Here is a 24,036-nt window from a genome sequence, read left to right as displayed (position 1 = left end):
CAGGGTACAGAGGTAAAGGTCCAGAGGAAAGTCCCAACACCACATGCTCAGTGCACCCGTGGGCAGCTGCACAGGGTGAGCAAGCAAAGCCAAGAGCCACCAGATCTGACCCAAGGGGGCAGAGGCGGGGAAAGCTGCCTGGGGGTGAGCTCACGGGGTCGGGGCTGGGGGGTGGGGTGGCGCGGGCCTCTGGTGTGAAGGACAAGAACAAGTCAGCTGTGCAAAAGAGGGAGAAGGTGGTCGTCCTGGGCACCAGCAAAGGCACAGAGGAGGAGGAGGAGTGTGGCCTCTGAGGGCAACTACGGGACTCAGTACGGCTGCTTGGGAAGGTCAAGGCCAAGAGATGCGCTGGAGAGGCACACAGAGAGCGCTTCTGTCAAGGTTAAGCAGCTGGGACCTTAATCCACAGCAATGACTGATCACCGAAGGGTTCTGCCAGGAGCAGAATGAATTCTGCGTATGGGAGGGGGGATGGGAGGAAGCGGGCAGATATGAACACCACTGGGGAAGTCCCCTACACAACCACTGAGACCAGGCTGGGGACTTCGGGGAGGCATGAGAACCAGGGACACGTCCCAGCTCCCTAGCTCCGATGCTTAGGGAATCAGTGGAGCCACCGGCTAAGACAGATCATTCCAGACAAAGAACAATTTCAAATATAATACTGTGACATTCCAGGCCGAGAAGCAGCGTCAGGGCAAACAAAAGGTCCTGACTTACATGGTCTCACCAGTCACTCAAATCTGATTTCTAGGACAAGATGGTTTGACTCTATTAAATAACCAAATAAAATCATGCTACGAGGAGCCAGGAATCCATTCTGGAAGAAAGGAATTTGTAAATTTCTTTTTTTTTTTACGGTCTCGACTGTCTAGATACAATTTAAAATCACTTCAACAAAATTGAAACCACCGTTCACAATGAACTCCCAAGAGTCCACAAGTCAGAGACGGAGAATATACAGACCCAACACTACCATTTTCTCACTAGCAAAAAAAAAAAAAAAAAAAAGAAGAAACTTTGATCAAGTGTTAAGATTCACCTCATTTTGATTTCCCAACCAGTTGCCTCCAAACTTGAAATGTAGCATTTCTTTCAAATGCTTCTCTATTTTCTGACCATGAATGCTTAATTTCAAGCGTCTAAAAATAACAGGCTTGAAACAATAATCAGTCCTTCAAAAGGGAAGCACAACAGTGTACCTCGAACAAGGAAGGGAAGAAATGCAAACCACCCTTGAAACATTCACTACCTGTTCCTGTCCACACGCCAGAAGGAATGCTGGGACACGCTCGTTAAGGGGCAAGGCATAGTTTATATCACTTGTGTTGATAATATACAGTAGAAATGCCAGCTCTTTTAATAATTTACTGAGGAGTTACGCACTGCAGATTCCTTATTAAACATTACTTGCACTAAGGTCCTAAGTCTAAAAAATATTCCGGGGAAGAAGAGGCAATATTTTTATTGCAATATGCTAATTTAAATTATGTGACTGCATATTTGCTTGATATAAACTCAACTTTATTATTCATGTATGTATATACAAAGCAGTAAGAATCGTTTTCTCTAGGACAAAAAAAACATTTTTACAATTGTAGTCACTTGTAGATTTCAAAATCCACAGTGTCTCTCTAAAAAGTTCCATAAGCTATACTGTATGCATGCTTCCCCTTGAAGAGAGGAGAAAAACAAAAACTCCTGCTATATCTAGAAACCCCACTCCTCCACGCCCAAGAAGTCAATACTGGCTCAATTCCTGTCTGCCACTGACTAACCAGCAGCTCTATGTAACAGTTTAATCTGAAAATCATGACCAAATAACACTGGCACTCCCAGTTCTAAATATATATATATTGTAGAGAATCAATAGCTTATGCTCTCAGGGGTTGGCAAACTGGGGCCCGTGGGCCACTGGCAGACAGCCACGCCTATCCTATACTCTGTGCTCTCTCAGGGACAGAAAGTCCTACTGAGCCTAAGCTCTTTTCTATCTGGCCCTTTGCAGAAAAAGGGTGCCAGCCCCAATTTAGATAACCACCTACAGTACTTAGAGAAGGCTCTACTTCCCACGTAAGAACCTGCCAGCTCACGTGTGTCAGCCATCTTAAAAATCTTACCTTCCAGGTCCCCCCCCCACAAATGTTTCTATAATAAGGAGAAATAATTTTATGAAACCTAAGACAATGTTTCTTAGAAGATGAAGTATTACAACATAGGAGATTTGGATCTGAGAAATCTAACACTTGGGGATTCCAGAGAGATGTATCCATTGTTTAAAGCATAACTCTTAGGTATTATACCAGAGTGTTTTCACCTTCAGTAACAGCATTTTTGTCAACGAAGATGCAGAGTGGGCCTGGAGGCCACTGTTCTCAGGCCTCTCCGAGGCCCAGCCACCGAGAATGGGTTGGCCAGGCACTTTCGCTGCCTAGAACATGGGAACCACTGACTGACAGAGGGACCTCTCCCACCCGTTTGGTGAGGCAATGGTAGTGGAGACCCTCGGCCATCCCAACGCCGGACCTCCCCTCACACGGTACCTTCTGTTTTCCGAAGGCCTGGCTGTTAAGTTCAACTTTTGAAAAATACGTATTTTCTTCACTGTTTTACATATTCAGGACTGCTTTCGTTTCTGACTCACGTTGGCACATTGCCTTCCTTATACTTTAGCTTCTTACACTCTCTCCTACCTCCCCCCAGAAAGGAAAACAGTGAGACAAATCTAGAATGCCTTGGGATAAAGCAAGGGTGAAGGAACCGGGGTGAGGGCCAGAAGGCATGAGAAGAGGAAGGAGCAAGGAGGGGTGGGCTGCTGGGAGGAGGAGCGAGGAAGGGGCAGCCCCCCCCCCAACACACCCACATCCGCAGACATCACTTCACCAATCCCCGGAGGCGCCCCCTGCGATTACATCGGTTGATTAAAACACTGCCCATGGCTCTTCAGCAGCTTTAATCATTCAGTTTTCTCAGGCTCCACTCTGGCCAGATGAATAAAATTGATCAAGCCTCTACTCTGTGCTGCGTGCCCCTCATCTTCCTGAAACACATCCAATTTTCTGCCTTATACAGACTTAGTGACCAGACAGCATCAGTCTGGACTCCGACAGCAATGAGGGCAAGGTGTCCTGCAACTTTCCCTTGCACTCTGTCGGACCTTTGGGCAGAGCAAAGTCTCCTTTGACGGGACTAACATATTCGTGCGTCAGGAGTGAAGGCAGGGCCGTCTGGGTGGCTCAGCTGGTTAAGCATCTGACTCAATTCCCACTCAGGTCATGATCTTGCAGTTTGTGAGTTCGAGCCTGGCATCAGGCTCTGCACTGACAGCCAGGAGCCTGCTTAAGATTCCCTCTCTTTCTGCCCCTCCCCCGCTCGCACTCTTTCTCGAAATAAATTAATAAATTAAAAAAAAAAGAGTGAAGGCAAAGCAGGAAATGCTGAATGAGAGATCCACAGGAACACATCAGAGAATGGTACGTAAGTGTGGCCCGTCGGGTTCGCTCCTCCGTTTACCAGAACTGGGGTGACACAAAGACCAGTTTATGCGGATATCGTTTTAAATTATCGAAGACATTCCCTGCACAGCACGGCCTTTTCGGTGATTCGAGATTGTTCTAAATAATATTATGACACTGGCTGCGGCAGAGCAGGCCTTAGGGCCTAACGCAGAACACAAACAGGCCGGCCCTGCACGCCGACCCATTTGCCACTTCTGACGTTTCCCTCTGGGGAACCGCGTGGCCCGAATGGCGTGCGGGCCACCCCTGACATACTTCATTGGGACGTCACGTATATCCGTGCGCTCGGGAGACCAGGAGGTAAACCCGGACGCACGAAGAGCTGTGTCCTTGTCACAGGGCAAGAGGAGGTTTTTTGTGGGGGAGGAGGAGGGGGAGATCCCGGCAAGTCCCATCAGGGTTCTGGGGTGGTCGGGCGGGACATTCTCTGCGGCTCTCACAAGAGTAACCGTGTGAGCTCTTAGGTGCAGGGGTTTTAAGGCAAATACTTTTCGGCCCAGAGGCCGTTAGTGGTGACGCTGTGATTCTCAGAGGTGCCCCAGAGAGCGAAGGCTGCTAAGGCGCGCATCACAGACGCGGTCTCCGCAGAGTGTCAGGTGCCCTGTACCCACCTAAGGAGGCGCGTGTGCCACGGGGAAGGGTGGGGGGACAACCAGCTTTACGTGCTCCAGACCAGCAGCGCGGAGGTCAAAACCACACACGGGCCCGTCCCTCAAGGGCCCTCGCTATGCCAGTGGAGGCAGCCAGCTGCACAGAATACGACAGATGTGGGCTCCTTGGGGGGCCAAAAGGTCACGGCCCCATTTAAGAGTGTATCCAGCAGATGGCTCCAGCTGTGCCACCTCGTGTTGTCTAGACTGCCGACATTTTCCAGAAACCTTGGGAATCTGGATTTTTGATACGAAATCTCCCAAATGCTGGCTCGGGATTTTTACGTGCCTTTAGTGTTCCCTGGACCCTTCATAAGCACATGTGTGAGTTCAGTCTAGTCCACAGGGACCAACAGTTGGCCAGTTCTGTCCTAATGATGTTCTAGAAGTCCTTACAGTGTATCGAGGGGGCTCTCAAGGTACCTGGAGCCTCAAGGTCTCCCCACTGAGTAAAGTGAAACTTATTTTGTACAAGGTTTTAAAAAAAAAAAAAAAAAAAGGCAAAAAAAATCCTAATTATTTGGAGAGAAGGTGATTTAATAGCTAAAATTTACATGTGTACAGTGTATAAGCCGAAACATCGCTCACCCATTTCTTGCCGGTCACCTGGGGGAAAAAGTAGTGACAGTGGGCGAAACAGACTGGCCCCACATTAAACCCGGGATCCTATTTTAGCACCACTGGTTACAGGACAACCAGATGCCGTGTTCCTCCTCGGCAGACAACATCCCATTGCCGTCCCCAGTGTGGACACCGAATTTGATCAAGCCTTTCCATGCAACTGCTCATATACAGGAAACCCAGGAGAAGGACACTAAATGCTACAACAGGAAACAATCAAATGTGATGAGACAACCGGCTGACGATTTCACGTTCATTTAAAAACGGAAAAGGGGGGGCGCCTGGGTGGCTCAGTCGGTTAAGCGGCCAACTTCGGCTCAGGTCACCATCTCGCGGTCCGTGAGTTCGAGCCCCGCGTCGGGCTCTGGGCTGATGGCTCGGAGCCTGGAGCCTGCTTCTGATTCTGTGTCTCCCTCTCTCTCTGCCCCTCCCCCATTCATGCTCTGTCTCTCTCTGTCTCAAAAATAAATAAAACGTTAAAAAAAACAAACAAAAAAAACAGAAAAGGGGAAAAGGATACTACAGGAACCGGATTTTAAGACACCTAACAACTAAACGCAATGCACAGTTCTCCGTTGAATTCTGCTCTCAAACGGCCCAGTTGTAAAAGGCATTGTAGGGACAGCTGGGGGGATTCAGGGAATGGAAAAGGTAACAAGAGTCCTTTAGGCAATTATTGGTAATTTTGTGAAAATTGCATTGTGGCTATAAAGGAATACGCTGCTTTCTTCGAGATGCAGGCTGATGTATTTAGGGGCTGGATGTCATGATGTCTAGAATTCACTTTTGAATGCTTCGATTAAAACAAATTGATGGGGCCCATGTAGCCAAATGTCAACAACTTAAATATAGATAACTGAGGCGAGGTGGCGTCACAGAGCTATCACACCGTGGCAGTAAGTCCCCATCAGTCTCAGTCACTAGCAGACAAGGATTTTTTGCCGCATCTTTCCAATGCCCTTGGGTTCGTGTGTGTTCTACGTTTTGAGTCAAAAGAAAAAAATGACCGCAACCTCCACAGGTATAATTCGACGCTAAGAGTTCCATGCACAAAATACAGAAACGAGAGTCTTGAAATCTTCCGTAGGAAATTCTACAGTGAGTTTGTCTTAGCCAGCATAGCTCAATTTTAAGGATCCACTTTACGGTTTTAGATGATTCTAAGTAACCTCAAACGAAGACTGATCACAATCAAGGAGGAAAAGGGGGAAGGTGGACCTAAAACTTGTATTAAAATGACCCTATTCAGTTACTGCTTAAGCCTATGACAAAAAGTTAGAGATCCTGAGATACAAGCTTACCTGAAGAACACAGTTTGAAACTTACAAGTATTCTAAGTTTAAAAAAAAAACAAAACAAAACCTTAAGATCTTACTTAGCAAAGTGCATCTCTTCTAAATCAAATTACCTTACGGCATTCACTTAATTCTAAGAGCTTGGTCAGCCGCTATCAAATACAATGGGCAGTTCTTGCAATCTGCTTTTAAGAAGTATTCAGCCAATCGATTTCAGGTTTTAGAGAGACCGGAACAGTCATCTAGTCCAATGGCTCATCCAGTGGCTCAACTTTTGTCATTCGTCAGGAAGAGTATTAACCTGCCATCAGAAAGAGCAGTCAAATCTGATAAATCTGGACAGACAGGGGTGGGGCCGAAGTAAGGGGCAAACCGGACCAGACAGGTTGGCATGAGCCGTCACAAAAGGACTTGAATCCTACACCTTAACAGGAGCCTGGGACTTTATTCCACAGGAAACTGCAGATCAAACCATGCAAGGAGAGGAGTTATCGGCACTGGATTTCCAATGCACATCTTGAGGTATTCCCCGTAATTCCTTTTACCCCGCTGCTAAGAAACGATGACGCCTCTTTTCATATAAAAGGTAAAAACTCAAGGCTCGGGCGTGTCTGGCTCTTCTAAGATTTGAAGCCTCATCGCACTACCAATTTTTAACCTCAGATCCTCTTAACAGGCTGAGAAATGCAATCTGAATCCATTTCATTTTTTTTTTTTTATGCAGGGCTTTGGTAAAAACAAAACAAAAACAATCAAAATGAACGTCGCTGACATTTTCCAAACCCAACCTCTTCCCCTTCCAAACTATATAACGTGTATGGGAAAGAGTGAGAGCAGCAGACATTGTTGACGTAAGAGCGCAGTTTACTGGTCAGCGTGCAAGTCTTTCAGTTAAAAGGCAATTTGCCCAGTCTTGTTCTTGGGGTTCTGGAGGGTCAGCAGTCAAAGGGAGAGGTCTCAGTCTCCTGCGAGTTTCTAATCTAGTAAGACACAGACAAGTCAAATATTAGAGCGTTCACACAGGCACAAGGGCAACCACTCGGTGCGACTCCACGGTCAGGTGAGAAGGGGCCCGCAGGTGAGATGTGCTTCCCTCCCACACCACCAGCGACTGGGCAGGTGTCAGTGCGTGTGCGCGAGGTTGGCGTGACGGCTCGGATAGCTAACCCTCCATTAGTCATCTGAGGCACACAGAAGCATGGGGATGTTTTGAAAAAGATTTCATGAGGGGCGCCTGGGTGGTTCAGTCGGTTGAGTGCCGGCTTCGGCTCAGGTGATGATCTCGCGGTCTGTGAGTTCGAGCCCCGCGTCGGGCTCCGTGCTGTCAGCTCAGAGCCTGGAGCCTGCTTCCACTTCTGTGTCTCCCTCTCTCTCTGCCCCTCCCCTGCTCATGCTCTGTCTCTCTCTCTCTCTGTCAAAAATAAATAAACACTTAAAATAATTTTTTTTAAAGACACAGATATTATCCTTGCATCAACTTTATGTATTTTTAACAACTTCTCTAGTTGCTACTGTAGTTAACTTCACGGGATGGGAAAAACTAAAAACGGACATGAAGATAGGACGGGAAATAAAGAGGTTTGCCCACCAATGGCAGGGAAGGGCTTGTGCTGGGCGAGCAGGAAGATGAGGTGAGCTGGACAGAACGAGGCCCTGTTACAAGAGTCGCCAGTGTCACACTGAGGTCCTGAGGCCAGACGGTGACTGTGGGCAACAAGCAGGGGGGCTGACAGGATGAAATGAAATTTTTTTTTTAATAAATTTCTTTTTTTTTCTTTTTTAAGTTTATTTGAGAGAGAGAGAAAGAGAGCACAGCGGGGAGGGGCAGAGAGGCAGAGAGAATCCCAAGCAGTCCCCACACTGTCAGCGCAGCGCCTGACGCAGGGCTCGAACTCACGAACCATGAGATCATGACCTGAGCCGAAACCAAGAGTCGGACGCTTAACCGACTGAGCCACCCAGGTGCCCCTGAAATGAATGTTCTAACGCGAGGACTCTGGCCACAATTAACTGTCCCCAGAAGCCACCACGGCCCTCATGGCTCAACCTCACAGGGTCCCCATCGTGAACAGAGCAGGGGGCAGGGGGCCTGTTCCAGCACTACAGGCACGTGAGACCTGGGCAAGCAGTAACCTTTCTGGATAAAGTCGTGTCAACCACAGAACAGACAAGTCGCACTGGAACGTCTCTAGTGTCTCCTCTATGTCTGAAGTTCCAAAGGTCTTTGTTCCCCCAAATCTGGTTCAAATCCCAGGTCTAAATGGCTCTAACCTCATTCTGCTACTAGTCCAATAACTCCACCCAACACACTACAGAGAGCAAAGGAAGAAAAGAGCTGATTTCAAGACTCAGGATCATCAGGCACCATACTCAAAATGAAAAAGCTAAAGACCCAGACAGACCAGGCTGCTGGTGCTTCCAGAAAAGGTACAGAAATCACCAAATTCACCCCCATCAGCAAATCTCTCAATTCTGATTATAACATGCCAAAGAATACCCAGTTCTAGTAGGAACAAAACAACACCTTCATGTCTCCCTAAATTTGGGATGTTTTTAAAGGAATGTATTAATATGAATACATTGGGATTTCTTTTTAAAGGAATGTATCACAATGAATACATGTTCCCAAGCTTTATTTTTCTACTGAGAAAAACAGACATATCAGAATCCAGCTCCCCCAGGAAATCGATCCGTAAGGAGGGCTAGGAACCTGCACAAAATATGGTCTCTGGACTGGCTGTGTCAGCATCACCTACTCCATCAGAAACTCGGGAGGTGGGGCCCAGCTGTTTTAAGGCTTCCAGGTAACTGATGCACGCCTGAGTCTGGAAAGTGCTTGCCGAACTCGTCAGAAGCCTACAAAAAACAAAACCCAAAACACCAAAAACCAAACAAACACAAAGCAAACATACCTGGCCCCAAAGATGTCCTTTTTGGCGAGATCAATTCCAGAAACAACCTTCACTCTGAGAATACGTGACTCGCCCTGTTGGAGGGAAAAAAAATTAAAGAAGTTTAAGAAATGGACCTTCAATGGGTCACTGTCTCACCCAATATCCAAAGGTAATGATTTCCTCTTTAGACCCGTACTGGGACACAGCACCAATCGACTCGAGCACAGGTGATTCCTCCTTAAGCTGAAGTTCAAAAGGTAACAGTCCAGACTTAAAATCCTATGACCCTAGAAATTTAGAGCATTCGGATTAATTAAGCCTAAGTTTAATTCAAACTACGTCAGGCAGCTCAAAGATGTGGGCCAGTGAAAGACGTCCCAGTGGTACCAAGAACATAAACGCACATTTGAAATCACCTAGATAAATGCCCAGGTGCTTTAGGGTACTGTAAATTTAATAAATAATTCCTCCGGGGAAGTTTATACATTTGTGTGCGTGGCCCGAGACAGAGAGAAATTTCATGTTGTACAATATTCCCTCAAAATGACAGGATCACAACGTTGGTACGAACAGGCGAAAATAATCCTTTGGCTCCAATAAAAAACCGAAAACGAAAACAAAAACAAAAAACAAAAAGCCTCACCCTAAATGGAAGTCTACTCAACCCATCTCAGAAATCATTCATTCCTTCACCGGCATAGTCATTCATTCCAACATGTCCTAAGCAGTTCCTGTCGCACTGGCCGTTGAACAAGGTCTTGAAATATGGACACGAATATGCTCCAGGTCTCCTAAGGGGGACGGACAGGCAACAGTGCAGGACCCTGTGATGGCCCCAAGCCCAAAGGCACAGGCTGGAGAAGTAGTTAGGGGCTAAGACGCTCTGGCGAAAGGAGATGGCTTGTGGGGGGTAAAGGGGGAGGGTAGGCAGAAGTCTAGGACTGTTCCCAAGTTTTTGCTTTGGGTCACTGAGTGTCAACATGAACTGAAAGGCAGGAAAAAGTCGAATCCAAGGTGTCTACGAAACAACCGGGTGGGGGGAGAACAAAGAAAACGGGAGAGACGTCTGGTGGGGTCAGACTGGGGAGCGATCGCAGTTGGTGGTTGTAGAGCCACGGTCGGTGGTTACGGCTAGAGACGCAGAAGCACATGCCCGGGAAAGGCGAGGAGGGGAAATGCCAGGGCTGGAGCCCCTGGGGACACGGGCAGCAAGGGGCAACAGAGAAAGTCATCTATCCGTGTGCTCAGTCATGACCTGGGTGAAGGAAAGAAAATCCAAAAGCTTACGTACACGACGTCCAAGGAGGCAGGGTAAAATAAAACCCAGAGAGAGGAGGACGAGGAGCCCTGGCCAATTAGCGGCACACTGGGCGTGCGTGTGTGCCACGGGGACCGTGCTTGAACCAGGATTCTCCATCCATTCGACCATCCCTCCAACCATCTACTCCTGACACAAGGCTGCCCCAGACACACATACACCGCAGAGAGACACAATCGAGTTTAAAAAAAAAAAAAAAGGTTGCTCAACGTGTGTGTGCTTAGGATCCCCTCTGAAATGAGAACTGTACTCAAGTTTGGGTTTCACGTGCTTGGCAGGCTTCGTGAGAAGACAGAGACAAGCCAGGGACCTTGCGACAGCACAGCAGTGTCTCCGAGTGCTTACCAAAGCCTCCCCGTCAAGTGCCCCTCAAGGGTCAAGTGCCCTTCCCTCGGTTCCCCCAAGCAGGCACTGACTGCCCTGACCCTCCTCTCTTACGCTCACATCACAGACCAGCCATCAAGGACTCTTTGTCAACACAGGGGTTATCTAGCCTGAGGCTCTCTGGTTTCTCAGGGCATGTGGCACCCCCAATGCCAATGGCATCTCTCCCTGCTCGACTCGAGGAATACCACAGCGGAAGCATTTTGCACACATGGATCAAAATTCAGTTAGCACCTCTGTAGCGTTCACGGGACACCTGGCAAGAGTTCACGGCCCACGAGTGCACACCAACGGACAATCATGGGTAAAAAGAAAATCCTTGGCTAAGGGGTTGAGATTTTACCCGCCAGGGAAATGAGGAACCACTCACAAGAAATAAGGACGGGGAACAGCTGGAGAGGAGCACACTTTTTCTGCCTCCCTGCCTCCCCTCCCCCTCATCCCAGTTCTCTGCCCTTCCTCCCCCCCCCCCCCCCAAGACAAAGACTTCCAAACAGCAATTCTCCCCCGAAACCACTGGGCAGAGAGCGGACCTCGTCTGGAACCCACGGAAGGCGGACACTGTCAAGGCCAAGTGCTAAGTCTCCAGGGCCAGCGCTGGGTGTCGGCGGAAGGAGACAGTGCATCTGGTCTCCGAGGCAGAGACGACCTCCACCACCAGCTCAGGTAGAGCGGTAGGCTTGCACTTGGACTGAGCTGGGGAAGATAAACCAGGAACTGGGTCTTGGATGGAAACCAACATTCAGTCAGTCACAGAGCAAAAGACAAAAATTCTGGTGAGAAACTGTCTCTGTCTCACAGCCCCTGGGATTCTCAAAAATCCTGGGCAGTGTCCTGAACTTTCCACCGACTTGACAGGGGGCTCAAAACTGCATCTTGTCTGGATTCTAAGGACTAAGATATAAGCCCAACTTACACGCGGTTCCCCTAGGTTTATATCAACATTGGGTGAATGTTCTTACGCTGGGCAGACCTACTTTCCAAAAGCATACACTTTAAAGTCAGGGAACATTTATAGGAATAAATGAATAAAAATAAACTTCACTAAAGGAATAACTAGAATTTTCTTCTTATGGAAACTGATTTATTCATTAAGCACAAGTGCCTGTTCAGAGATCTAAGGACACAGCAATACAGACAAACCGCCCTACCCCCACCCTGTCCTACCCATCTTTCTAGTGTTCTTGAAAGTACACTGTTTACAAGGGCTCTCAACTACATGGGGACACAAATTGGGGGTCTGAAGGACAAAGGGTAATACATAACATATACTTACAAATTTTGTACACACACCCTTTTCAGTAAACAAATTCTCATTTAGGAATCAATTCCAAGAAAATAAGCACAAATCTGTGCATGGAACGAACCAAAAAAAGAACTAAAAGAATAGTCACCGAAAGATCACTTTTAATCAGGGGAAAAAAATGCAGAAGTCCCTCAAAAGCAGGGATGTGGGGCGCCTGGGTGGCTCAGTCGGTTAAGCGTCCGACTTCGGCTCAGGTCATGATCTCGCGGTCCGTGAGTTCGAGCCCCGCGTCGGACTCTGTGCTGACAGCTCAGAGCCTGGAGCCTGCTTCAGATTCTGTGTCTCCCTCTCTCTGACCCTCCCCCGTTCATGCTCTGTCTCTCTCTGTCTCAAAAATAAATAAAACGTTAAAAAAAAAATTTAAAAATAAAATAAAATAAATAAAATTTAAAAAAAAGCAGGGATGTGCATGGGAATCCCAAGCAATGAGCTACAATACTGTCATTAAAAATGTGTAAGATTATGGGGTGCCTAGGTGGCTCAGTCGGTTGAGCGTCTGGCTTCGGCTCAGGTCATCATCTCTCGGTCCATGAGTTTGAGCCCCGTGTCGGGCTCTGTGCTGACAGCTCGGAGCCTGCAGCCTGCTTCGGATTTTGTGTCTCCCTCTCTCTCCGCCCCTCCCCCACTTGTGCGTGCTCTCTCTCTCTCTCTCTCTCTCTCTCTCTCTCTGTCAAAAATAAAACATCAAAAAAATTTTTTTTTAATGCGTAAGATTCTGTCACCACCTTCACTCATTCCACGAATGTTTACTAAGTACCCACTATGTGCCAGACATATTATCTGTGGGTATAGACAGGAGCAAGACAGAGTTCATGCCTCAAGGAACCTACAATCCTGAAGGCAGACAGAATATAAATATATATCGCAAACAAGCAAGAATTCCTGATGGTGTTAAGTCCTTTGACGACACGATGGGAGCTAAATAAAAAGTAACTAAGTAGAGGAACAGGGGAAGGAGGTTAAAGGCTGGTGGTCGGGAAAGGCATCTCTGGAGAGCAGACACCTGAGCTGAACCCAAAGGAGACAGAGGGTGATGCAGGCGGTGGGGATTTTCATGCAGAGGTGACAGCAAGTCCCAAGGCCTTGGGGAGCAGGTCTGGCATTGAAGGGAGAGGCAAGAGTGGAGGGAGTGGTACAGTGGGGCCAGAAACCTGAAAGGTCAGCTTCCATAGAAAGCATTATTCCAATCATCTCTGGAAAGTTTTAAGCAGGGGAGTGACAACAGTTGACCTGACTTTTTAATAACTGATTTTTTGTAAAGTTTATTTCTTTATTTTGGGGGAGGGAGAGAGAGAGAGCATGCAGGAAGGGCAGAGACAGAGACACGGGACTCAAACTCATGGATCATGAGATCATGACCTAAGCCAAGAGCCAGACGCTCAACCGGCTAAGCCACCTAGGTGCCCTTTGACTTGAATTTTTAAAAGACCACCTTGGTTTGTTGTGCAAGATCAGACTACAGGGGAACAAGAACAAAACAGACCAATCAGGAAGAGATCTGGCAAGAGATGGGAGGGGTTCCCACAGGACTGAGATGGAGAGGTGCCCATGTTGCAAATAAACAACTTGGTTTATAAAAGAAAGTTTCAAAAATGGGTTACACAAGGAGTACCTTGGGTGGCTCAGTTGGCTAAACGTCTGACTTCGGCTCATGTCATGATCTCATGGCTTGTGGGTTTGAGCCCTGAATCGGGCTCTGTGCTGACGGTGCTTGTCTGCTTGGGATTTTCTCTCTCTCTCCCGCTTCCCCTGCTCATGCCCTCTCTAAAAGTTAAACTTTTTTAAAAAAAACTGGCTTATACAACTGAGTTAGAAATAAGCAAGGTGGTCACCAAGCTGTTTGCCTTTTCCACTCAGACTACATTTCCCAGCATTCCTTGCAGTTAGGTGGTCACATGACTAGGTTCTGGCCAGTGGAACGTGCACGGATATGATGTGTGCATTTTCCAGACCTGGCCCATAAGACCCTCCCATTCACCCTCCCTCCATTCTCTTCCCCTGGCTCAACGGAGAAAATCTTGAAGGCAAGAAGGGGAAAAACTCCGTGAAAGGAATGTAGAGGGAGGGAGCATCCCTACCTCATCCTGCCCGCTTCACCATCACCTACTGACCTTGCCAGGACAGTGAGCTGGAAACAGACCCGTGCTGTTTCTTCCCACTGAAAACTGCAGGTTGCTTTAGCAGTTAGCTTCGCTCATATACGATACAATCAATTTTCAATAAATAACCTATTATGCATATATGCACAGAGAAAGCCGTCAAAAGGACATTAACAGTGATTATCTCTGGATACCGGATAACTTTATGATTATCTACATTTTTTTCCTTTTGAAACATTAAATATTTTTGTCTGGAAATTAAATTTCTGTAGAAATGCCAAAAAAAAAAACCCTAAGAAAAATTTAAAATCACAAGCTTAGGAATTTTCTGTATTTCTAAAATAAATAAGCCTTCTTTTGTCGTAATAAAAACCTACAAGTTATATTTGCGCAAACTCACAAAGGCATATGCAGCTGCACACCTGGGAGATGTGAAAAGGACACTCTTACGTAATATGCAGGCAACAGTTGGGAGATGAAAAGAAGAGAGGGCCTTTATTGAACACTTACTATTTACAAGCAGCTGTCAAAGGAAATTTCACCTCCCTCTGAGGCTATGGGGCAGGGGAGGAGGAAAGAGAATGCTACTCTATAAAAATAGCTTCTACACATGAGTTTTAGATCTTCAGCAAAAACTTCTTATCTCTGTTTCCTCTAAATAATAAGTGTGCATACCGATCAGCAGCCATCGTAGTTCTGTAAGGAAACACATGATCAGGTGTGTGACTCATTTATCAGATGCAATGGGTTCCAAGCCGAGCAAATGGGACCTTCTGAAGCATTTTATGACTTTCATAAAACCTACGCATCACATTTCGGTCCCTGGTTATGACTCTGGTAGAATTCAATATTTAACTAAGGCGGCTTAGGACCACGAAGGTATTATGTGGAGTTGGACCGTGCAATGCAGAGAAAGCACAGGCACAGAAGAGGTGAGGCCAAACAACCAGAGGTATCCTCACGACGCTCAGGGTCTCTTCCTGTGAACGTTCATCTATTGCTTTTGTGTTGTTATTGCACAACGGGGATGATCCTATGCCCTTGACGTGTGTTTTTCTTTTCCACTTCGTTGCCTAATTCTTCCTGAAGGCCTAAAACGAGATAAGGAGCCCAAGTCCCGGATGGGTGGCAGAGCGGAAGTCCCCGCTTCTGAACAGGTGGTATTCCAAAGGTTCATGCTTAAGATGGTGTGGTTTCCAGCTCAGACACCTGCTCATATAAACGGTGTATACGTGGTTTCCAAATTTCCGTGCCTACCCATATCATATACATAATCTGTCAAATTTGCTCCTGTGATAAAATAAACCTCAAATCCCAACTCAAAGTAAGCTGCTAGAATTGACCTTTTCTCCTGTGAATCTGCTCGGAGAAGGTAACTTTGTATATTTTGTCCCTTAATCTCCACAATGGCGGCTGATCTCACTCCCAAAAGGGGACAGCTGTGTTAGGAAATAGTATTCTTTCTCACACATCTCCAGTGAGCCCAGGTATCACATACACCAGCCATTCAAGCGGACAAGGATAAGACCTAGGTCAGGGACTTGTACATCTTTGTCATTCGCCCCTAAATTAATTTATGTGTTTACCTTCCATATTCTGCAGTGTATTTGTAGTTCAAACTATTACCCGTAAACTTTTCAGGCTCACAGTAAACACTCCCTGGTGTAAAGGGATGATCAGTATCTTTATGCACTGAAATATGGAAGTTTCACAGAGGTCAATTAACTTCAGTTGCTTTAAAAAAGTAAATAAGCTTGAAGCGCCTGGCTGGCTCCATTGAGAGATACTCTTGATCTCAGGGTCATGGGTTCCAGCCCTGTGTTGGGCATAGAGCTTACTTCGACTTGAAGTGAAATTAAATAAGGTAACGTACAGAAAGTGCCCCCGCTGTGCCTACTACACAGCAGATAACCGTTAATCTTCCCACTCCTGCCTGCTCTTGCTTTGGTTATGAGCCAAGATCCTATTTCATACCTCGTTTTAAATCTACTCTCCTCCCTGACCTCATCCCTTATTCCTGTCCTCTTCAGCTCTGCCTTTTCCACCCTGATTCCTACTCTCTAAACTCTCTCCCCTCTTCACTCCCTTGATGGGTCCCCCGCCTCACACGGCTGCTCCCTCTCCTAACTTCTTTTTTTTTTTTATGTTTACTTGTTTATTTTTGAGACAGAGAATGCATGAGCAGGGGAGGGGCAGAAAGGGGGGGGGGAGGAGAGAAAGAATCCCAAGCAGATTCCACACCGTCAGCGCAGAGCCTGACACGGGGCTCGATCCCACAAACCCGTGAGATCATAACCTGAGCCGAAACCAAGAATCGGATGCTTAACCGACTGAGCCCCCCAGGCACCCCTACCTCTCCTAGTTTCTTGCATGCGTTCTCTCTCTCTCTCTCTCTCTCTCTCTCTCAGTTCTCTACTTCAACCTTCTGTTTATTCAACGAAACTGTGATGAGCACATCATGTTCACGCATTGTGCCAGCAAACAAGAAGAACACAAAAGTCATCAAGACAACTTCCTCTCTGCCCTCGAGGGGCTTACAGTCAATTGTGGAGGTCAGACATACCCATACCTATCATGCACCTGTAACACAGGGGTGGGACAGAAACCTAAGATATGTGTGGTGAGGACAAAGACACGGGATGTCACAGGAAAGGAGCCCAACACTGGACCGCACGTCCACCTCAAGCTCACATAGTCCTGTTGACGGCAAACGGCCCCAACTCACAGTTCCATCCTCTGGATCTGCCTGCCACGGTCAGCCCCACACAGAACATCCTCAGCAAGTGCAAGTCCCAAGGCTATTGGCTCCTGAGAAAACTGTAGAAGCTGCAGACTGTGCATACCCTAAATTCCTCAACCTCCGCCAGATTATGGCTCTCATTATGCCACTGAGAGAAGTTCACGTATGGGGACCAGGAAAAGGATGGCCTCACGGAGCAGACTTGTAATTCTAATGCTCAAGGTGACAAACTTCCAGAAATCAGACTGTGCGGTTTTAACGTACGCCCGCATGGGGTACCTGGCTCGGTCAGGTAAGTGTGTCCAACTCTGATTTCGGCTCGGGTCGTGATCTCACGGTCCATGAGATTGGGCCCCGAGTCAGAACCACCCGGATAAGCTGCTTTTGTTGTTTTACACTGACAAATTTGGGGGGCATCTGTAACACAGCAATGGAGAATCAAGGCATGTGGAGAATCCCATGTAATAATTGCAGTCTAATTTATCTCTCGGCTAAGTCAAGGTTTTCTTATGTACTGGGGCAACGTTCAAGACAAGGAAGATACCAGTGAAAAAGTAAAGACTATTGCTTATGTTTTCTATCGTGTAAAAAGCAGTGGCCTTTATAAGGTAGAATTAACAGAACTTAGTGACGTGTTCAATATAGGTGCAGTGGCTGTATTGTTTTTTTAAGTACAGAACCAGCACCCTATAAGTACAGTCGATATTTCAAACTGAGACCACTCCCGAAAATTCAGGATACATGATCATCAGTATGAATTTTTTTTAATGTTATTTTGAAAGAGAGTAAGCACACACACACGGGGGAGGGGCAGAGAGAGGATCCCAAGCAGGCTCCACGCTGTCAGCACAGAGCCCAACGTGGGGCTCGATATTCGTGAACCATGAGATCATGACCTGAGCCGAAATCAGGAGTCAGACACTTAACCGACTGAGCCACCCAGGCGCCCCCGAATTTTTTTTTAATTCTGGAAAGAATAACAACATTGGAGAAGAGCTGTGAAACTTCTGTCTGCCTTTAAAACAACTCTCAGTTCACCCCTTCTTCATCCCACAGCCTCAATTTATCACCAATAGTGGGAGGATTCAACACCCACCACCGGAACCTCAACTGCTCCTTTTTCCGCAAGCTACTGGGCGTCTATTATGCGCCATCCCGAGTAGCTGCTGTTGATGTGTGGCAGCTTCTCTCCGTCCTAATTCGCCTGCCACCTCATTAGTCCCACCTTCCTCACTGCCCCTGCCCGCACAGCACCCGTTCATCCCCTCCGGTGCGCTCACGTCCGTGTAGTCAGCGAGCCCCGAGTGCTCACCCCGCTCTGAGCACGGTACATGGAATATGGAAACAGTAAGACAGAGTTCAAGCCTACAGGACTTTCCCTTCTTGTGCCGGGAGAACCACACACACGCACGCACGCACGCGCGCGCGCGCGCGCGATCACAAGATGACGTGGTCAATTAATAGCAGCAGTGAATGTTAACCCGCAGGAATTCAGAGGGAGAAATTAATGCAGGTGTAAGAGGCGGGGAGAAGGAAATGGGCCGGAAAGTTGGGGCAAGCCTCAGATGAACAGACATTTGAGCCAGGCCCCGAAGACCGAGCAAAAGGGAGGAACGTATCTTTCGGACAAAGAAGAAACATGAGGGCACCTTGAGAGGGGAGGGCAAGGGAGAGAGTGAAAAAGACCCCGGAGTGTGCGGATGATGAGGCCAGAACCGTAACCAGGTTGCTCAGGCTTGCGCAGTATTCATGGGGAAACGTATTCAGAGGGCGAGAAGAGAGGTAAACCCCCAAGAGGCGTTCTTGGTCGCTTTAAGAGAAGGCGATGTGGATAATACTTGGAAGGAAAGGGCACGTAGGAAACTCAGATAAGGGCTAAGAGCTGACGGCTAACCACAGAGGGAGCCAGAAGGAGGCCTGCGGAGGCGAGCAGTGGGAGGAGACGGCTGGACGAGGGAGGAAGCCACATCCACTGCTCCACAAACACAGGACTGTTGCTGCAGAAGCACCTGTCAGATTCTGTCGGGTCTCTTGCCACAGCTTAGGCTGACTCCTGCAGGTGCGGTCCCCTCCCCACTCCTCCTACAACTACGTGCAGTTTTGACCTGTGCCTTCCAAGTGCTAGCTTTGCATTTCTTTCTTTCAGTGACAACGGACGTCTTTGTTTCTGACTTCTGAGTAGAGCAGGGCCGTGGTATTCTGTGTGGATAGCGCTAACCTGCACCATTTCACCTGGAAAACCAATCTCTAAAGAAGGGGAGAAGGTGGGGCCGGCGGTAGGTTGAAGTGTTCACGGCGGGTGGTGGCTGGGATCGGTCACACGCTAAGGGACATTCCCACTCCCATGGGCCTCAGACCAAACAGGACTCAAACGTACACCACAGCAAGAATGCAAATTCTTCCAGGTGTGGACAGATTCTCAGAGAGGCTCTCCATGAGCAACACTCAATTCTTGGATGCCAAAAATCCACAGTAATTCAGTGATTGTGCAGACAGGAAAGGAGGGTGCCACTGAGCAGTGTCCATGAAATGAATGAGCTGGCAAGAGTTCCAGCTCAAAGGACATAGTCATTCTCTTCCACTAATTAAAAATTCTCTTTTTACCAGAAGAGTTGGTAAAGCTCCATGTAAAAGGTCTTCAAAGAATCCATTTATCAATGGTTCTTTTGTTCCCCGACCTCGAATCATAAGACAGGAAACATGTTTAAATTCCCCCAAGATCACTAATGCAAGAATTATCTTATGTTATATAGTTCTAAAAATGATCGTAATAAACTGCACTTTGTTGAAAGCCAAAAATCATAGCTCAAAATCTGAAATTCTGTATTTTCCATGGCGCTCAGAAACTGTGACCCTCTCCCACTGGAGTGAAGAGCCTGGGTTTCTTGGTGGAATGTGTAGTCTGACTAGAAGGCACTGGAAAAACTCTGGGTTTCAGGCAGTGGGGGCTACAAAGGGCCCCCAAGAACACCATCCACGGAGTGAATTCCATGCTCCCAGGTCGGACTCTCCCCACGTAGGATCAGAAACGTGACTTGCGGGGGGTGCCTGGGTGGCTCAGTCGGTTAAGTGGCCGACATCATCTCAGGTCATGATCTCACGGTTCACGAGTTGGAGCCCACATCAGGCTCTGTGCTGACAGCTCGGAGCCCGGAGCCCGCTTCGAATTCTGTGTCTCTCTCTCTCTCTCTCTCTCTCTCTCTGCCCCTCCCCTGCTGTGCTCTGTCTCTCTCACTCTCAAAAATAAATAACAAAACATTGGAAGGAAGGAAGGAAGGAAGGAAGGAAGGAAGGAAGGAGGAAGGAAGACAGACGTGACTCGTATCCATCTGTGCACCAAGGGCTCCCAAAAGCTCAGAGAGGACACATATGAACAGGGCTGATAACTCATTTTAGTGTTGAGTTTTAGATTTTATAGTGAGGAGATGGCCCACTACATGGATCTGAAGCCTCAGGACGGGCATGTTTACTCTGCTGGCAAGTCGAACAAATGCACATTATAATCACTCAGAAGCCTGCCTGGTGAGAACAAGGCTTAGTTTGAGTATCCAAACGCATGCTGAGCTCATCTCCCCAACAGGGTGACCCTGCCACTCACAAGTGCTCAGGCTCCCGGGCTCCGGACCGGCCTTCAAACAGCAGCACCCAACAGAAACCTCTCCAGGCTTTCCGTCTCCCGAGCTCCAGCCCACCCAGGCCCCTCCCGCTCCCAGGCTCTGTTCCCACCGTGCCACACAAAAGGACGAGGCTCCCCCTCCGCAGACTGCAACCAAACTCCACGCCACCTCCCGGAGATGGCACCCAAGTCGCCTCCACTGGAGCTGTGGCTGTTCCTCAACTCTCCAACCACATACTTCCAGACCATTTCTTGGTTTGCTCCCACAAATACCTTATTTGCTCCTGGCTTCATCCTCAAGAGGTTACTCTCCCCCGACTCCCGGACAGAGATGAAGATCTTCTGACGTAACATCCACTCTCGTGCTACAGCTCTGAAGCCTTCCTGCCCTCATGCTTCTGACTCCATTTGAGGCCAGCGGGAAGGAGCCTGGGAGACCCAGGGCCTCGAAGCAGCAGAACCAGAATGGTGCCAGGGACATCCTGGCTCTACAGCTTGTCCTGAGCCACCTCCCAAAGTGGCTAAGAGAACCTGCCAACATCCCAGAGGAACCAGACACAAGGGGTGGGCAAGTGTCCCAACTCTGAGGGAAAAGAAGCTATGGATCATACTATGAATCATGCAGCTTGGGCTGGGGACACCTTTACCCACTGCCAGAGCCACCAAGTGGCTATTTGGTTCCTATCTCCTACTTGTCCTTCAGCCCTCCGCGAACACAGCACGTTTTCTGAAAATGTCTTTCCAGGGGCTCCTAGACTAGTTAGGTCCTCCCACAAAAGGTTCCACAGTGCCCTGGATTTCTTCTCTCATCCTCTGTTGTCGTTGCTTTTAAAATCAGCTGTCATGCCAAAGACGATGCTCTCGGAAGGCAGGGGCTAGAACAGTGGATCACAGGGGCCGCAAGAATAATGCTCCATGTGCAGCCGGTCAAAGCCAGAGAGCCAGAGGGCAATCCCTCGGCTTGCTTAGCACGGCTGTCCAAGACTACTAAAAGAGCTCGGCACCCCCCATGTCCCAAGGGGAGTAAATGACCGGGTGAAAAAATGACATCAATCCAAAGCAAAGTTCTAGAGTGAATTACCGAATAGTTTGCGAGCATTTAGGACAGGAAAACAACCTACAGGTAGGGTTTGCCAAGAATAAGACACGAGAACTTGTTTCCTTTTTGCTCCGGGGTATGCTGCATACCTAGCGGAGAGAGACTCTGGCCAAACCACGCTCATATCCTTCCAGACAAGATGACGACAAGAGGGTGAACGGATACTGAAGTTGGGTGAGGCTTAGTTGTGCACAGTTGTTAACTCCTGTCTAAAGCATCACCATTAGAAAACTCCAGGGAGGTGGGGGCGAAGGGGCGTGTTATGTCACAGGGTTCTAATATTAACCCCGTCCTGGGCAACATGGTGAGCCTGGAAAATTTGGATGAGGATTCTGATGGCAGCTACAAATCCAATTTGCGGCTGATATGCAAGTGGATAAAATGTCAGAAGTAGATCAGAATCCAAAAACATTTCATCAAAATGGGTGATGGGCCCAAATCTTGAGGATGGGAGTTTTACAGTGGTGCGTGTGCTCAGCTGCCAGAGCCAATGCAGAGGGCAGGAGGGAAGAGCATCAGAAGTGGGGGGGGGGAATCTTTGGGGTTTTGGGGTATCTGGTTGGCTCAAGGGGTGCAGCACGTGACTCTGGGTCTCAGGGTCATGGGTTTGAGCCCCACGCTTGGCACGGAGCTTACTTTAAAAAAAAAATCTTTGGGGTGGATATAAAAATGCTAATTCGAAGGGGCACGTGCACCCCAATGTTTAATAGCAGTGCTATCAACGATAGCCAGATTATGGAAAGAGCCCAAATGTCCATCGACTGATGAATGGATAAAGAAGATGTACACACACACACACACACACACACACACACACACAGGAATACTACTCGGCAATGAAAAGAATGAAATCTTGCCATCAGAGCAAGACAGATATCCTAATGTATGCACTCATGTGGAATCTGAGAAACTTAACAGAAGACCATGGGGGAAGGGAAGGAAAAAAAAAAGTTACAGCAAGGGAGGCAAAACATTAGAGACTCTTAAATAACAGACAACAAACTGAGGGATGCTGGAGGGGAGGGAGTGGGGAGGATGGGTAAAATGGGTGACGGGCATTAAAGAGGGTACTTTTCACGATGAGCCCTGGGTGTCGTATTCACGAGATGAACCACTGGGTTCTACCCCTGAAGCCAAGACTGTCACATTGTATGTTAACTAACTTGAATTTAAATTAAAAAAAAAAAAAATCTTTGGGGTTTTATCTCAAGCTCAATATGACTCAACGCTGTGACAGTAAACCGCTTGTATTATTCAAAGTCCAGAGCAGAGAATGCCGTCATACTGTACCCTGGGCCAGCATTATGTTCAATTCCAAGCTGCATGACTCAGGGGGAAGACTGTTGTTTTGCTGTGTTTGGGGACAAAATCTACACAACAGAACGCTAAACAACCATAGGAATGAGAATGCGCTCTACATGCAGCTTTGCAAACCCAAGCTGTGGTGTCACCTGTGCAAAGACCAGGTGGGGAGCACCTCGTGGGGTGCAGCACCCTCCACGTGAGGAGAAAGGAGATGTGCCCATACGTCAACACAAATATTTGTTTGCGTGTGCTAAACTCTGTGAAGACACGGGAAACTGAAACCACTGACTGATTCTGAGGACAGAAACTAGTTGCCTAGGGCCAGAGGGGTGGGAGACAGACAGACACATGGACAGGTCTCACGGCACAGCCTTCTTGCTGCTTTTAATTTAAAACTCTTTCAACGTATTAACTCAAGAAAATGTTTTTGAGAATCCAGGATAGTTAATAAACAAGCAAATGTCACATGATGACTTAAGAATGTTTAACCTGGTTTAACAACGACAAAATACGACCAGATTCGTTCCGTTCTGTCGGAAGGGGGTGGGGTGGCAGAGGCCAAGTCATTTACGAGGCTGCGGACCGGCAAACCTCAAACCAAGGAGTGAAGGCTGCAGGAAGGCAGGCGCGCCTTTTGGAGGGAAGGAAGTTCTGGTTGCTAAGCCCGGTCAGGGGCAGAGTAGCTGGCCCCCTGACGCCCAGAGCCGGCCGCTTAGCACCAGAGCGAGAGCAAAAGCCTGCCACTTGCCAGAAGTATCATCAGGTAGCAAGGACGAACCAGACGGTCTGTGATGTTCCTTCCCAGCTATGAGATGGGAGTTTAGACGACCTGCGCAAGAGGAACCAAGAACTCAGACCAAGGGGATTTAGGCAAGATCACGCAACACTTTCTATACACCTGCAACTTCTCCAAGACAAATAACAGTAATTACAATCCCCGTCTCCCTCCCAGTGAAACACAAAAGATTACTCGTAAGTCAGAATGCCTCTTTCCTGCCACCAGGTTCAAAACATCATGAATGAAATAACCAACAGAAAAACGAGAGCACGTGGAATCGGTGTGTCTTTTGGTTCTGCTTGTTGTTCTTATTCTACGCCTGATGCCCAAATTGATTTATGATGGCTAGCTGGCTCTATACCAGATGTTTCAAACTCCTTTTATAAAGAATAGCAAAGGGGCACCTGGGCGGC

At 47.8% G+C, this 24,036-nt stretch overlaps 1 protein-coding gene across 3 annotated transcripts in view; it reads right to left on the bottom strand.

The window, feature by feature from the left end:
* The window catches only part of NEDD4L (NEDD4 like E3 ubiquitin protein ligase), a 341,630-nt gene that overhangs the window by 226,149 nt on the left and 91,445 nt on the right, over window positions 1–24,036 (bottom strand). For all 3 annotated transcript variants that reach the window (XM_053902769.1, XM_019463932.2, XM_019463934.2), the window contains exon 2: window positions 8,997–9,070. In XM_053902769.1, coding sequence (XP_053758744.1) covers window positions 8,997–9,070 — 74 coding nt within the window. The remainder of the gene's footprint in view (window positions 1–8,996; window positions 9,071–24,036) is intronic.

Source organism: Panthera pardus, unplaced genomic scaffold (genome assembly GCF_024362965.1).
Source record: "Panthera pardus isolate Hobbes unplaced genomic scaffold, ASM2436296v1 HiC_scaffold_15, whole genome shotgun sequence".
Taxonomy (NCBI): Eukaryota; Metazoa; Chordata; class Mammalia; order Carnivora; family Felidae; genus Panthera; species Panthera pardus.
Note: the sequence above shows the minus strand (reverse complement) of the source record. Positions and strands in the feature narration are given on the sequence as shown.